Source organism: Calidris pugnax, unplaced genomic scaffold (genome assembly GCF_001431845.1).
Source record: "Calidris pugnax isolate Ruff unplaced genomic scaffold, ASM143184v1 scaffold24, whole genome shotgun sequence".
Lineage (NCBI taxonomy): Eukaryota > Metazoa > Chordata > Aves > Charadriiformes > Scolopacidae > Calidris > Calidris pugnax.
Genome location: NW_015090922.1, coordinates 14712094 through 14728545, shown reverse-complemented (window position 1 = coordinate 14728545; position 16452 = coordinate 14712094). Strand labels below are relative to the sequence as shown.

Sequence of the window (16452 nt, the reverse complement as noted above, 5' to 3'; positions counted from 1 at the left end):
GGGGAGGGCATGTAGGCCTCTTTGGTTCTTCCCACTCCTTTCTTCCTCTTAGTGAAGGACCACACTTGCTGAACACTAACTTCAGGATAGGGTGTTGAAGAGCTTGACTGCTGCTTTGCATCCTGGAGAAGGTGTCTCTTTCCCTGTATTAATATTTTGTTTGCTACCTGCCCATCTGACCTGGGGGTTAGAATCCAGGATTTTGCCTCCTAACCAAGACAAACACTGGCTATTTCAAAAGGAAGGGTAATTCATCCTCCGTGTGCTTTTCTAGTCAGCTGTGCTTGGGTTTGCCTCTGGTGACCATGTTATGCCTGGAACCCTAAGGAGTTTCCTTGTTACTGTGTTACCTGAGCTAATGTGATGACTTCTAATGTTCTTCCAGCTTAATCTACCCTCCTGAGTCACAGTAAAGTAGGGTGTGGATGCATGTTGCTCCCACTGGATCTTCCATGCTTTCAAAGTTTCAGGCTTCTGTCCTGAAAAGAATGCAAAAATACATCACTGGAAATTGCATATTCATATTGCCCCATTGAAGAGTGCTCTTTATGTCCCTGATACTGCAGGTGTCCAAGGCAGTGTCTAGAAACTGCCAAGTGTCAGCATCTTGCCCTCTGGGTGGTTTTAGTGAATAGGAGCGTTCTTTTGATGAAATGATTGTCTTGAACCTATATGGTTTGAAATCATCGTTCAGGTTTGTGCACAGCTTCTGGGAAGAGCTTTTGCTGCTTGTCTGATCTGCTACCAGACTCCAGAAAGAACAGAATCGATTAGAAAACTGGGTTAGTTACTCTACATTAAAAGAAAGAACAAAAAAAAAAAGGCAGCTAAGATCATTAAGCCGTTCAATAAAACAATCATAATTTTTTAAAGAATTGAGCTGAGCCCAGGCAGCTCATTTCAGATGTGTATTCTGGCCTCTTTGGTGGTTCTTCCAAACCTGGCATTTTTGATTGCCTGTCTGCCCCTCCTTTCCCTCCCACATGCTTGACCTCCAACAGCATTCCTTCGCTTGTCTTAAGACCTTACATGTCGTTTCACTCTCCCTCTCCCCCCAAGAATGTGATCCTGGCCTGAGCTTTCTAATTGTGTGTAGCAAGGATAAAACTCCTTGCCTCGCTTGGCTGCCCCCTTGTTTGGAAACTCACCCTAAACATTTCCACATGGTTTGCACTCGTCTTGCACAGCTAAAATTTTTTTGCGAAGGGTTTTTTGCCTTTAAACTTTTTCTTGTTTAAAAAAACCCTCCAGCTTCTTCTACCTTGGGCTGCTGGCACTGACCTCGCCTTGTTACTGTTTGCATTTCTTTTGTACCTTTTTGCAGCTGAAATCTCTATGGGCTTTTAAATCTGTCAGCAGCCGCTACCAGGCTCAGTGTGCAATTTAGCTCACTGTTTTCACAAGTTTCCCAGCCCTGAACACTTTCCAAATGAGCCATTGTTGGGCTGAGTTAAAGAGGTATTGTCTCTGCTTGGGCTAGGTTAGTGTGGGTGCCAGAATCTGCATGTGTAGCGTTCTTAGCACTGCAATGTCATTTTGATATTGGACCCCTGGACACTTCCTTCACCAAACACTTGCAAATATATAGGAAAAAGAAAACCCTGCCAAAACTGATTCATTGAAATGTTATTGGAAGCTTGTATTTATATTGCTGAAACTCTCATTTAGACATCTTCGGCTGTCCCTGCTCGTGCAGCCTGCTTGCTATGGAGACCTTTCTTATTTGTTTAATTCCCATTGGCACCTGAAACTGGCGACTGTGATTGGAGGCCTGTTTTGGTCAGAATTGAATAAACACAGAGCAAGTAGCAATCTCTGCTTTGATGATTTTAGAGACACATTGTATAGGAAGGGAGTCTATTGTTATCCGCCTTTTACAGAAGAGAAACCAAAGCTGCGGAATTCGGTGGCGTATCCAGAGGAAACTTGTGACAGAGTTGTGAGTCAGCTCCAGGTCACAGAATTATAGAATCATAGAATGGTTAGAGTTTGAAGGGACCTTAAAGATTTTTAAGTTCCTCCCCCCCGCCATGGGCAGGGACACCTCCCACCAGACCAGGTTGCTCAAAGCCCCATCCAGCCTGGTCTGGAACACCTCCAGGGATGGGACATCCACAACTTCTCTGGGCAACCTGTTCCAATGCCTCACCACCCTTAGTGTTAAGAGTTTCTTCCTAGTATCTAATCTAAATCTCCCCTCTTTCAGTTTAAAACCATTGCCCCTTATCCTATCTCTACACTCCCCAATAAAGAGTCCCTCCCCATCTCTCCTGTAGGCCCCCTTTAGGTACTGAAAGGCCGTTATAAAGTCCCCCTGGAGCCTTCTCTTCTCCAGGCTGAACAGCCCCAACTTTCTCAGCCTGTCTTCATTAGAGGGGTGCTCCAGCCCTCTGATCATCCTTGTGGCTCTCCTCTGGAGCTGTTTCAAGAGGTGCATGTCCTTCCTATGCTGAGGACTCCAGAGTTGGACACAGTACTCCAGGTGGGGTCTCATGAGAGCAGAGTAGAAGAGCAGTATCACCTCCATCTACCTGCTGGCCACTCTTCTTTTGATACAGCCCGGGATGTGGTTGGCTTTCTGGGCTGCCAGCATGCACTGCCAGCTCATGTTTAGCTTCTCATCCACCACTACCCCCAAGTCCATCTCCACAGGGCTGCTTTCAATCCATTCTCCGCCCAACCTGTACTTGTGCCTGGGATTGCTATGTGCAGGGCCTTGTACTTGGCCTGGTTGAGCTTCATGAGGTTTGCACCGACCCAGCTCTCAAGCCTGTCCAGGTCCCTCTGGATAGTATCCCTTCCCACCAGCATGTTGACCATATCACACAGCTTGGTGCCATCAACAAACTTGCTTAGGGTGTGCTCTCTCCCACTGTCCATGTCTCCAACAAAGATGTTGAACAGTACTGGTCCCAGTACTGACCCCTGAATTATCCTTCATTTTACAAATGTAAGCTTGACTAGGCTGTAAAAGGGTGTGTTCCACCAAACTCAGTTTTCTTAACAGAGACTGAATTTGCTGGTCTGTTCAACCTGATGTGATGCTGTGTGGAAATACACCCTTTGTCTGAAACACCGGTAGTCTTTTGCTGGAGACTGTGTGGTGCAGAGGACAAATAGTTCAACCTGTAGGTTGCTGTTGACATTACTGACACTAGACAACTCTCTCGTGACCTTTGTTTAAAAGATACAGTGATTTCACAGTTCTCCTTCCACGGAAGACCAAGCTGGTACTGCAGGCCAGGAAAAAGGTGTGTTGAAGTTTTAGCTTTTCTCTAAGAGTCGTAAGGAGTGTCTGTGTCACATAATCCAGTACTTTGAGTTTTCCACTTCATGCCTTTCACGTGATCTTCCCCATCCTTGATTTAACATTAGTAGTGGAAGTTTGACATGGGAGTTCTTCAGGCTGCCTGTCCTTTTAAGTTTGCTCTGACGGGGATCACTTGCAGTAGCAAGGTAAAAATTATGACAACAATAGTCTTTGGAGTCTTTGGGAGCCACTGAGTTCTCTGCCTTTTGATTGAAGGCTAGTCAACATGCCTGGTCCAGGTTCCTCTCAACCTATCAGAAGTTACCAATGTTGACTGACTTTTTTCTGTTGTTCTTTTTCATAATCTCCAGGATGAATTGGATCTCACAGACAAGAACAGAGAGGCTATGTTTGCACTCCCTCCAGAGAAGAAATGGCAGATTTACTGCAGCAAAAAGAAGGTACAGGTGTTGTCTTGTTTGAAGTAACTCACCAATACATTCTGTGTGCATGTGCATAGTTACTGATATACATCTAGATATGAACTGTGTGTTTATCTACTGTTTACTCAAGAACATGATTAAGTGATGTAAGGATTTTAATTAGCATGAACGTGGCACAACTTTCATATAACTACTGTATGCATGTGTGACTTCTATTCACAAGTTTAAATCATATGTTGTCCCATCTTGAATCCTTTACATGTTTGTTTTTGGGTTGTTATTGTTGTGGGTGTTTTTCCCTTTGAGCTGGAAGAAGAGCTATCATAGAAATATTTTAAAGAATTTTTAAAAGCTTCTGTAAGTTACTCAGAATAGAAAATGTATTACTGAAATCTTTCAGAATGTCTTCAAATATCTGTAAAGTATGTAATAATAGAGGTGTCTTAAAACTTGGTAGTCAAAGGTCTTCTAGAGCTTGTAGGAAATGTTCTGTATTGCGGTGGAAAGTGAAGAAGACTAGCTCCTATAAATTTCTATGTAAAACTTCTCCATTCAAGTTCTTAAAATTTCTGACAAACCAGTGAGAGGGGCACTGCAGAGGCTGATGTATCACATTGGGTGTTTTGTCACTGTCAGAATGACGGACAAGTGAATTGACAAGTTGTATCACTGTTGTGAAACTTGTAAAAGAGGAATTCCTGCAGGAGTGGTGGTATAAGTTTTGCTGCTCTAGGAAGGAAACAGTCGGAAACAAAGATAGCCTGTCTTCATAGGTGAGATGAGCATCAGTATCTGTCTTTGTGGCCCTCCTCTGGACCCACTCCAACAGGTCCATGTCCTTCTTGTGCTGAGGGCTCCAGATGGCTGCTGAGGTCTCCTTTCCTTGGGGAAAAGGTGGGGGGGAATTTAGCTTTCTTACCGTGAAAGAAAAGCTCAGGGAAACCAATCAGATGGGTGCTTTGCATCTGTGTTGCTTTTGGCTGAAATGCATCACACAGGGAAGTTAATACCACCAAATTAGTTACAGTGCCTGTGAGCTACCAATAATTCAGGAAGTGCGTAAGAGCAGTCTAGGCTCAGCTGTCTTTGGTGTTCCCTCCATTCTTCTTCCTGCTGGTACACAGAGCTTGCAAGTGGAGCGAAGGTGCAGGCTGCTGTGATTAATGTCTGCTTTACATTTTTGCTGGCTGGCTCAGCTGGCTTTTTCAGCTCTGGTGGGAGAGTATCTATTTGTAGCTGTCTTGGAGAACCACACATTCCACCTCCTGGACCAGTCTGCCTTGGCGGGAAGATTCAGGCTTTAATAGGCCTTAATGCATTTAATATGTTGGTTGGATTCACTACATAACATTTTTTTGTTTCTTTTTTTTTTTTTTTTGTTAAAGCAGTGGATTTGATATAAAAATCTCAAAGACCTCCAGAATTAAAGAAGTTGCATACTGAAAAATCTTTATAACGCATTTATAGTGCAACCTCAGTTAGCTCAACTCCAGATATCCAAAATGATGTACTAACTGGAACAGGATGCTGTTGCCAGATGTCTATTCATTACATTGTAGATCCTTTCAATTACTTGAAACCTTAACTGTCCAATGTTATTCATTGTTTCCCTCACAGGCAGGCAGATGATGGGTGATGACATCTCTCTCTCTAGCCCACTACCTAATCCACCTATCATCATTGATTTACAATGGCAGATAAGCTTGTTGTAGGCTTCCCTTTAGAGGAAAGCTGTCTTTTCCCTGAAGAATTTGTAATCTAATTTTAGCCACATAGGGCCCAATTCCTCACTTGGCAGAATCCTGTCAGCCATCCAGGACAAGCCCCCAGAGAGCCCTGTCTTGCCTATGTTGGATTCTTTGAGTTTCCTGGGAAGCAAGGGCTCTACGCTTTGTACTGTGGCAAGTGAAAACACTATGAGCTAGAAGGTCAAGAAGTGCAGGTTGAGACAACTGCTCACAATCATTAATCTCAGATGCCCTTTCTAGTCTAAAAGTAACGGAAGGTCAGAGCTTCCTGATTTGCTCCAAAGGTGGTGAGATTAGTGGACTATCTTAAGTAAACAAATGTCACTTGCCAAAATGAAGATCAGTCATTGTTGTAGGTGCACTGTCCGTTTATCTTGGCAGTTAGACTTTGGATATAATCTTTCTATGGTACTTGTTCCCAATGTGGTAGTAGAAAGTCATTATTGTATAAAAAAACTCATTCCACCTGTTTCTTATACCAAACATTCCTGAAGAAATGGGGGAAGTATGTATGTCTGTGCATTTAAAGTTCTGTGCCAGAGGCATAGCTTGCCACTCAACGTTCCACAGTACTCAAAGGAGATTCAGTTCTGGATTGAAATTTCATGAATGTGGATGATATCTAAAGAGGAGCATTCACACAGTATTATACAGCCATGCTTGTGATGGTCACTTTTGGCCATTCTAGGTTCATATCTGAAACCATTCTTATTAAAAAAATCCCCAATGATTTGATCTAAAGCAGTAGCTTCAGCTAGCAGCTGTAGTGAATGCTTCACTCTTATTTGTGGAGTAGCTATTTGCAAGGAATTAAGGTTGCTCTACTGGAAAATGTTAACGTGTTCTTAGTCTCAGCTGTCCTCTACTTTGCCATTAATGAGTACAGAATGGACGATGAGAGATGCAGTTGTATTAATTTGCATCAGAAAAATCATTAATCTGTCACCACTGGTGGCACCCTGACCCTCTCCTCAAAACACCGGTACTACATGGTTTAGATTGCCTCTTTCTCTGTAGTATGAACTTTCCCTGATACCATATTGAGTTATAATTAAAGCTACATGTAGACAGAACGCATATGATGATATCCTCCCCCAGTTCAGGTACTTTATTATGGTTTTGTTTAGGATAATCCTCAAGTCTCACCATCAGCTGAAAGTCAGACTTACATAGAACATATAATCCACTTCTGTAATTCTAATTCCTTCCTGTACAATTATGTCTAGATTTCCTAATAGTTGTATGTTTTGAAGGAATTAGATCAAGCACTAGACTATGGTTTCAGATGTATTTATTTGTAAATTTCTGATGTCAAGGTTTACAAAACCAGTCATCCAGTGCAGTTTTACCAGGAGCTGTATCTAGTACATAATCTCATTAAATATTGAACAAATAATGATATGAAAAGAAAAAGTTGTCAGCTCAATTATTTCATGTGTAAATGAGCCATATTTGGATCCCAAAGAGGGTAGAAAATGCACTGTTTTGGCACACATTACTTTGGATGCAGTCTGGGTTTCTAAGAATGAGGCCTTTTTGTGCAGGCAATAGCTTGTTGCCTTCTGTACAATTCTACAAGTTCTTAGACTTATTACTATTGGAAAGCAAGTCAGGTTGTTTTCTTTTTATGGCCTTTCCTGCCTCCAGAGACTAATTTGTAAGCCTTCAGTTGAGCACATTTTAGTAGGAAGCACACACATTTTGCAGAGTTAAACAAATCAGGTTTTTTTACTTCTGTGTTTCTTTGAGAGAAAAATTGGTAGCAAATCTCTTTCCAAATTATATTAAAACTGGACTAGCTGTATCATACAGCTTCTCTCAAAACAAACAAATCAACTGACAAAACACTCCATCCTAATAACTGTGTTGAGCTCTCCTAGGTATTTTGGAGTTATTTTGTACTCTTCTGATTTTAATTGTACTCTGGAATACCTGCTTTAAGTTGATTGTGCTTTGCCTACTCAAGTGAGATTATTCATACTCAAGTAGTGAAGCAATAAGCAATGCACTGCAACTTTCTGGAAAGAGACATTTATGGCATCTGATAAAAGGGTACATGCTTATAATACTTAAATTGATTATATTTTTTTTCTGTCATGGGAAAGTATAGCTTGATATTGTGCAGCTGGATACAGAGTACGGTATTTCTGTCCTCTACCCCCATGCCCATGCCTGCCTTCAGACTCTTGCAGATCTGTAAGCAAAATTTCCAGTCCAAAACCAGGCTGTATGACTGCTATAAAACCTGCTTGAAACCCAGCTACACTTCCAGCTTCTCGAGGGTGCAATTCACCCTGTACCTTGGATTCATCCTCCTCTTAAAACTGTAAATATAAAAATTAATTCATATGTATGATATAAATTCATATATGTATAAAAAAAAAAAAAGGAGAAAAAGAAATCTGCTGGAGGCATCTAAGCTGTTTTTGTAGCTTTTGATAAAATTACTTTAGCCTAGCAGGGATGAAGCAGAAGGTGGATGCAAATGTAAAAGCTGAAGTCATCTTTGCCTTTGGAGAAAAGTGTAAGAAGTGAGTGAAAGTTCCTGCACCTACTGTTTGTTCCTGGGTTGTTCTGTTCTGTGTTTTTGCACTGTGAAGAGGCAGTTATTTCTCAGCTAGAGTGAAATGGCAGGGCTTTTCTTCCAGAACCCTGAGGTCTTTTCTTTGCATTAAAGGCTTCATGAGGAGGGTCTGTGAGCAGGAGGCTGCAGTACATCTCTTGTATTTAGATAGGAGTTCTGCAATTTATGCTGTAGGAAAGTATTCATTTCTTTGGTTTCCTACTTTAAAGGAGGAGATATATATGGAGATATTCAGAGGAAGATAGATATTCCCTAAAGAAGAGAGAAAATGGATCTTCATCTGGTCTCATTTAGTGATACAATGCACCAGATGAAGATCACACCATTGTGTTGTCTGAGTGTGGGTTTTTGGGTTTGTATTGTCTGATCTGAGCTATGAAAGCCCTTTGGGGTTCATCCTTTCTGTATGAAGAGTGCCAAGCACGTGGTTGTCTCATAATAAATGAAGTGGGTGGTTTGAAGTTGTATTGTTTTCAATTCTATCTTCTTGCAGTGTTTTTTCCTCTTTGAAATACTCTTGGAGTCTGTTATTGATTTGGAATATTAAGCTGTTTTGTTATGGATTTATAGTTATAAGGAGTATTTAATGTGTCCCTTTAAGTTCCCTTCTTTAGAGCTGTTATTCCACACGCTGTGTCTGGGAGCAGCGGACACGAACACACAAGATGATTTGCTGCAGTATTTGAGAAGCCATTTGTAAGGAGTCCCGGTTTGATGAGGCTTGGATGTGACTTTATGGGAGTTTTTCTCCCAGCTTTGCATGAAGTGTTTAGCGGGGGGAGTATGGGTGGGTGTGTGGGTGGGTGGGTGCTTCTACTCTCTCTTCCCTTGGGAAGTCTGAAAAACACAGAGTAACTCTCACAGCACATGCAATAGCCTAAAAGCAGAAGCAGCTGGTAGACAGTAGGAGGCTGAAGAAGCTGTGTCAGACTTGGAGTGCTTAGCGCAAGCGTATTGCTGGCTAAACGATGAGGATACCTGATGATCACAGGGCAAAGCCCTTCCAAAACCACATTGGAGCTAAGAATCAGACTTTATCTGAAGTCTTGGAGGCATAAGAAAATTGTTTCTCTTCCTACCAATGTTTTAGAACTTTGTGACAGGAGTTCAGCTCTTTAGTCAACATTTTAATTTCATTCAGTATTCAAACCTAGACAATGACTTGAACAACCTGATCTAACTTTGAAATTAGCTCTGCTTTGAGCAGGTCCCTTCTGCCCGAGGCTCCTTCCATCCTAAATTGTTTTGTGATTTTCTAAGCTGACCATAAGTCAAGCTAGGAAAGCAGCTGTACGGCTCTGTAAAGAAAGGGGACAACAGTAAGGCTCTGTGCAACTTACTATATCTCCGGTGCTACTGCTATGAGACCAACTCCTTGAAATAGGCTGTAGCAGAAGATGTTATTTGGTTCCCTCTCAGCGCCTGGAATCCATGGTTGCTTTTGGTCTGAGTGACTGCATGACTTCCTTAGCTCAGGAGACTGCTGATGAAACAGTCTGAAATGTGGAATTTCTCAAATGAATTCTCTGAAAATAGACTTGCTTTCCGTTAGCCTATGGCTCGGTGGAAATCTCATAACACTGGTAAGTCATAGTGGGAGGATGTTGCCCTTTGCAAACCGCGGCATTCCTTCAACTGGATGTTTGGAAAATGCCAGCAATTGTGGAGTTAACTTGCTTTTTTCCCACCAGCATCTGTTCCTTTTTCTGTTAACAGAATGACTTCATGCTCAGATGTTTGGGATGATTTGTTAGCTTGACGCTGACATTGGGTCATTCCAGTATCTTTAGTCTAGGTATGGAAGACAGGCACATGGCTTCAAAAATTACTTTGTTAGAAATGCAAGCAGGCTTTAGAGCAGTAAATTCAGAAACTCTGGCCTATGACAAGCACAGGAAATAATGGGAAGCAACAAAATGCAGCAAGACTCACTAATGCAGCAAATGCACACATTTCCAGATTACTGGTATACTTGTGTCTTTTCAGTGTGAAAGACTGCAAAAAGTGTGTTTGATTAATGGCACCTGTTAATGTGTGTTGTGGGCAGTAGCTCCCAAATTTGGGCAACATGGTTAGTACACTGGGAGACAAAGCCTAAAACAATATATATCTCCTTTTACTTCATGTAATGCAGAGAATGTGTTCTTGCTGGAAGAATAAAACTTGAGACTTATATAAGACACCATCTTATTCTTTTATAGGTCCAAATAATGAATTCACGGTTTTTTTTCTCCTCTCACATAAGTATAAATTTATTGACGTTGACCCCATGATTCCTTCTGTAGGCCAGTGTACCTGAGAACAAATATTGGCCATTTTATATGGTTTATCATTAAGTTCCTGTAATTGTGTCTTCATGGGTTTTTTCCTTGATATTTTCCTTTCTATAGCAAGTACTCCAAAGTGGTTACTTTGAGAAACAATATAGGAGGCTTAATGATGTGAGAGACTCCTCTTAAAAATATATTTGTTTTCTTGGAGTCACTCTTGTAGTGTTTTAAAGGACGAATTCAGTGTCAAGGAGGCAAAAACACTTGCACAATTCAGCTGGTATACCATTATTACAGACTGGAATCAGGATATCTAAAAGACCGCATTGTAGCAGACATAAGAGATAAGGAGTTTTTTGAAATTGTTCATTTTACTTGGTTTATGTTTTCCGTGCTATAATGCTAACAACTACAGACTCATTTATTTATGATGGTGTAAGAGGTTATTTTGGGTCAGGGCCTTGAAATTATATATTTATTTATGTGTAATTGAAAAGTCCTCTCTTCCCCACCCCCCCATGGGAACGGGATGGAATATTTTTAGTGTCTTCCTCCCTCTCTCTCTCTCTCCAACAAGAAAGCTTAGCTATTGCTTAGAAAGTGCCTTCCCAGCTCTATTGTTCAGACTGCTGAAGACATAAACGCTATAAAATTGTCATGGTATTTGCTATAGGTATTCTGAGTATATAGGATTTGGGTATCTGTCTTGCAGTTCTGCATTTTTCAGGTGTACCACTAATGCTCCAGTTAAAGTTAACATTCAACACTTCTCAAAAATCAGGCCCGAAATATTCCTGAGTTTATACAATGATAGTTGGAAAATTGTCATTATCATGCCTAATGCCGTGTTTTGCATTTGGCTTGCATTCTGTGGGAGCTTGGGAAAACTCAGTGGGAGCAGATTTGACCCTACCATGGAAAAAAAAAGAAGGAATAAAAAAAAAAAAAAAAAGAGAAAAAACATTTATCCAGCTGTCATCCTACTAGAATGGTGTAATTTGCTGTACTTAAGAACAAAAATAATGGTGAGCAATCCAATTCTGCTGTATGAGAAGTACGTGTAAATGCTGATTCTGTGATTTAGTTGCTGCCACTGGATTATGTTGTGTCCTTGTCTGTCCTCTTGCAAAAGTTCTGGGTCTTCACAATCCAAGTATGAGTCAGTCCTGCTGATGGTATGCAATAATAATATATACTGTATACAATGCAGTTCTCACCATTCAGATTAGTCTTAGGTGGATAAGCAAGAGCAAAGAATATGTAAATGACTGGTCAATTTCTCTGGTACGTGAGAAGCAGATTTGGCACAGACCAGGGCTCACTCTTCTCTGTGTTCTGAATTTCACTGAACACTCATCAGCCTTTCAAAAGCCAACGAGCAGGAAGAGTTGCTGAATTCCCTGTCTTATCAGTGAAAAGTTTAGAAACAGATACAATCACGAATTGTTGCCAGGGTCTAGTGATAGCCATGAAGGGAAAGAAGTAAATTTCCTTGTACTCTCCTACTGGAGAATTGTTTAGTTTTCACTATATTCAGGTGTGACAGTTTCAGCTGCACACCTGAATCGAGGAGAAAATCATGTTGTCTTCCATGATATTCAGTCATCTGCTGAAAGGCACCTGGCATCCAAAACATTTTGCAGGTGTAACAGGTGAGAGTAATGAAGGCTGGGAGAAAGGAAACAGTTTAACCTGAGTTTATGGAAAGGAAAGAGAGAAACAAAGCAACTGAATGACATACTCAGATACCAGGTTAGCAGTTTAAAAGCCGCGGGCCTCTCAGTCTATATTTATGCCCTTTGTTCAGCTGTCCAACAGCTCCTAACTTACTGGTTTTTTAGTAGTGACTGGGTTTAAATGAGGGAGACAAATAGAAAATACGTGACTGCTTTGACCATCTAGCTGTCATGGCTCTTAAGAAAGGGCCCAGAGTGGAAGTGAGCTGGAGCAAGCAGTGTTGTCACTGGAGAAAGAGGCAGTAGATAGACATGTTATGGACAGTGAAGCGAAACCTTTTATTAGAGTTTGGCATTAACAAATTCTGTGTGTCCTTCCAGAAGGACTTGTCCTAGGTAGCTGTGCTGGCTCTAGGTAGCTGTGTCCTAGGTAATTCCATGTATCTTTGAGCATGGTTAGTGGTATTTCATTTCCATCATCAAGCGACATGATTGGATGATTACCATGAATGGTAAGTGACTTCATTGTATTTAGAAAAGATTGTAAGTTGTTGCTTGCTGCAGGTAAACAGAGTAGGACAAAACAATAAACTTTCAGTGCAGGCACGTGGCAGACAGGAGGCTCAGTTACGTAGGCTAGGCTCTTCTGTGGCTTTTCAGGTTGCGTAAAGAATGCAAGGAGGAGAAGGAAAGGAAGTGAGGAAGGAGATGGTCCAAATGATGTAAATACTGGTGGGGTATGAATACAGTTGAAAACAGTGATGTTGAAAAGGGGACAAAGTAAGATGGATGGGTGAGGAAAAAGTCCGTTTCTGTATCCACAGCATATTGACTGTAAGTGAAACAGGGTCAATACTAGAATGGAAATGTGTATGCAATGCTTTTACATAACACAGAGTAAAAAGTAGTAGGGACAATGCAGAGCTCAGATGTTAATGAAACAATAGAGTATGTCCCGCTTCTGTTTAGGATTTGTTGGGATAATGAGAGATTGTTGGCTTCACCTGCCACAGGAATTACTGCAGAACTTTGATCCTGACCTCAAGCTTGCCACAGGTTTGTGGGAACAGAGCTCTGTTTGAGGAGTACAATCTAAGGCCAAAGCCACACACCTGGAGAGCTGGCTGTGTCTATGAGATGTGTTTTGTCTTCTCCTGAAGACCTGCTGAGTAGACTGATTGTGAACTGACCTCCTGACTGGTAGGATCCTCCATAGTGGACATTTCCCTTCACCTCCAAAAGAAGTACACAGAATGGGCTGAGGAAAGGTAGGCTTCTAAGAACTTCTTCATTGGAAGTGCAGGCAATTCATGAATTGCCTTGTTTAGCAGCTCATTATTTAGATTATACACTTATCAACTGCAAAATATCAGTTGATTGATTTGGGACTTGTGAATAGTAGAGTATATGAGAGGTTTTAAAAATTAGTATGGACTTCAGCTAACAGGGCAGAATGATTTTTAGGCAGCAGTGAAGTAAGGAGAACATATCCAACAGGAGATCAGCTTCCATGACAGCAGTGAAACATTCAGTGGAGGAACAATGCATAATACTGGGAAACTTCAATTTGTCAAGTAAGTTTTGTCCTGAGGGTTGAAGGTGCTGGATAATTCAGTGTGGCTTCAGCTGTACATTTTAGTAGTTCTGTAAATATAGGAAGAAATTGTCCTCTGGGTCACTGCACTATACCCATAAATTAATGCCTGGTGATGGGTGAATCCCCATCCTACAGCAGGGCTAAATATGTTTGAGGAGGGACAAGCACATTTGTACAATCTGTAAATGACAAGAGGAAGCTCATGCAGTCAGTGCTGGCAGCAGTATACATCTGTCTGTACTGAGGAGGATGATAACAAGCCAACAGAAGAGGAAAGAGATGAAAGGTTCTTAAAACTAAAAGTGTACTATGCAACCCTGCTATAATTTAAAGTTCCTTAAAATGGGATTCTCTCCATCAGTAATCTATAGTAAGTCTTGTGCTAGACATGGTTATTGAAAAATTTAATCTTGGTTTAAACACTACAAATATACAGCTTGGTAAAAACAGTGGTTGAGACTTATGAGATTTCAGAAAAAAATATTTTTTATCTTCAGCTCATAAGATTGCACACCAACCTTTCTGCCTGTCAGGTGTGGCATTCCAGTCCATTTTCAGTGCGAAACTATGAATTTCTGTGTGTATATGCAATGGATCTCGTATATTTGCTGGAAGATAAGAAATAAAGGCATGGCCTTCATCTCCATTAGACTGATACCAATTAGAAGAAATTAATTTAAATTGGTTTTGAGTGTTGGATTAGGTTGGAAATGACACATCATGTCTACAACTTCTAGAGTTGCTCTGTCTACGGGTACTTGGGAAGCTAAAAAAGTGATGGATGAAATAAGCAGTTCAAAACAAAGCATGTATTTAACTTCATTTGAAAGTTTTTTAGCCTGTGGTAGGGCAAACCATCTTTCAGAAATGAGTGTTAGTCCATTTTAATGTCTAAAAGCTGAGGAATTTCAGCAGCATTGAAGATTCTCATAGTATTATGAAAAGATTTCTAAGAAGGAATCCTCATCCTTCATAAATGTATTCCTTTTTCACTTTCATGCTTTTAGATGTCATTATATTTTGTGGCAGTGAGTTTCACAGTTTGGCAGTACAAGAAATGTTGTGATATAAATAATAATATGAAGCCTTTGAGTTTTTCTTTGAAAGGCTGGTTAGTGACCAGCATCAGAGGTCATTGTTAGGTCTGTCAAGTTACTGGCAGTAGACAGAGATCAGGCTAAATGAAGCAAAAAAATCAAAAAAAGAATAAAACCTCCACCCTGTGGTCTGTTAAGTGAAATATTCCTGTGTCATAATCCAGTGAACTGGAAGCATGTATGGCTATACCTGACCTATATGAGAGGCAATTAGAACTCCTCAGTTGCATGCTTCAGCTGGTAATTAATGAATATTCCCTTTTAATGAGTTATACAGTAGACTGCTTTTGTGGCAGAAGGATTATTATCTGCACATCAATAGCTTAATTCCAGGGAGAAAAGTAATATTTGTTTTTCTCACTCTGGATAAATTGTGCTTGAAAGGCTTGGATATAGTGCCCTCCCCCAAACCCTGAGAATGTTTGTGTAAATGCTAGTCGTGGAGTCTGAGAAATGGAGTAGTGACCACATCTGTGTAGTGAATGGCTCAGTCCTATGGTCTGTCCTGTTTCAAAATTAGCATCTCTTGGGACATGGTTGGCTTTTTGGAGGCGTAAACTATTTTAAAAGCTTAGATGCATTTTAGCTCCAGTTCTGAATTAGTTTTTCATCCCACAGCAGATCAAACACATTTTGTGTCTTTTAATGAAAGGCCTTTTTATTTATGCAACTTTGGCTGCTCTGAACTGAGACATAGCCAATAGGATGGACAGTGTGTTAATGAACAGGTAAATGTTTCTTCGAAAGTTCAACTTCTCCTTGGAGCAAAGAAAAATCAGTGAGTCAGTCAGTCATGGAAAACGGGGAGAACCGTGATTTGGATGAGAGCGTGTTACAACTTCAGTGTGGATTGATTCTTGGCTGTACTACAGATTTCCTGCGTAACTGGGAGCTGCATAATTGTCTGCATCCCATTTTCCCTGTTTCTGCTGATCTCACTGAAAGAGAAACTGAAAAACCTAATATGTGAATTTCTTTAAGGACCTTTGACAGTGTAGAGCGCAAGGTGTTACAAGACTGTATTGTATTCGGCATTAATAGCAGATGTTGCGATAAACTGAGTCTTTTTTTAAAAGTCTCTGAAGGAGAAGAGTAGCACTTGCGGGAAATACAGCACAAGTGACAACCATCTTCCATGCTCCAAGCAAAAAGGAACCCACCTTGTTTATAGTGGCAGGATATTTGTGTGGAGAGCAAGGGTTGTGCGCCTCACTTAGGAACAGAACATGGACATGAGTCTGAATCCTGCACATCCCAGATGAACGTTTTACCAGCGAAGCTGTTGTTCTGAAGGCTGGGGGAGGGAAAGGCTTCATCCAGAAGCAGAGAATCTGTACCCAGCAAAGCTTGCATCTCAGTTGATGTAAGTTATGTTGAAAGTTAAAGTTTCAGTGAATTGGTATTAAGAAAAAACAAAAAAAGCCCTGAAAAATCCCCAGTTACTTGTATTCAGCTTCCCAATTCCCATTGCCATTTAATGGGAAATATGAAAAAAATAGCTACAAGAATTTACTCAGTATGAGAAATAACATAGTTGCCTTTTTCTTAAAAGGTAGTAGTTACTTGTAATGGCTTGAACTCCATAATTTATATTTTCTGAACAGTATGTGATGATGCTGACCCTTCACACCAGGTAAAAAGCTGTCTTTCACCTCTGTGAGGTACTAGAATGATGTGTGCAGGCTTTTGAGAAGAGGAACCACACTAGCGTGGCTAGTGAACCACACTAGTGTGGCTTTTGCAAGAAAATACAATTCCTTTGTGTGTCCGAACACTATAGAGTGAAC

The 16452-nt window shown here is 40.8% G+C and overlaps 1 protein-coding gene across 5 annotated transcripts in view; it reads left to right on the top strand.

Annotated features, from left to right (window-relative positions):
• The window catches only part of DAAM2 (dishevelled associated activator of morphogenesis 2), a 217830-nt gene that overhangs the window by 112097 nt on the left and 89281 nt on the right, over positions 1 to 16452 (top strand). For all 5 annotated transcript variants that reach the window (XM_014950958.1, XM_014950957.1, XM_014950954.1 and 2 more), the window contains one exon: positions 3622 to 3711. In XM_014950958.1, the coding sequence (XP_014806444.1) occupies positions 3622 to 3711 (90 nt within the window). The remainder of the gene's footprint in view (positions 1 to 3621; positions 3712 to 16452) is intronic.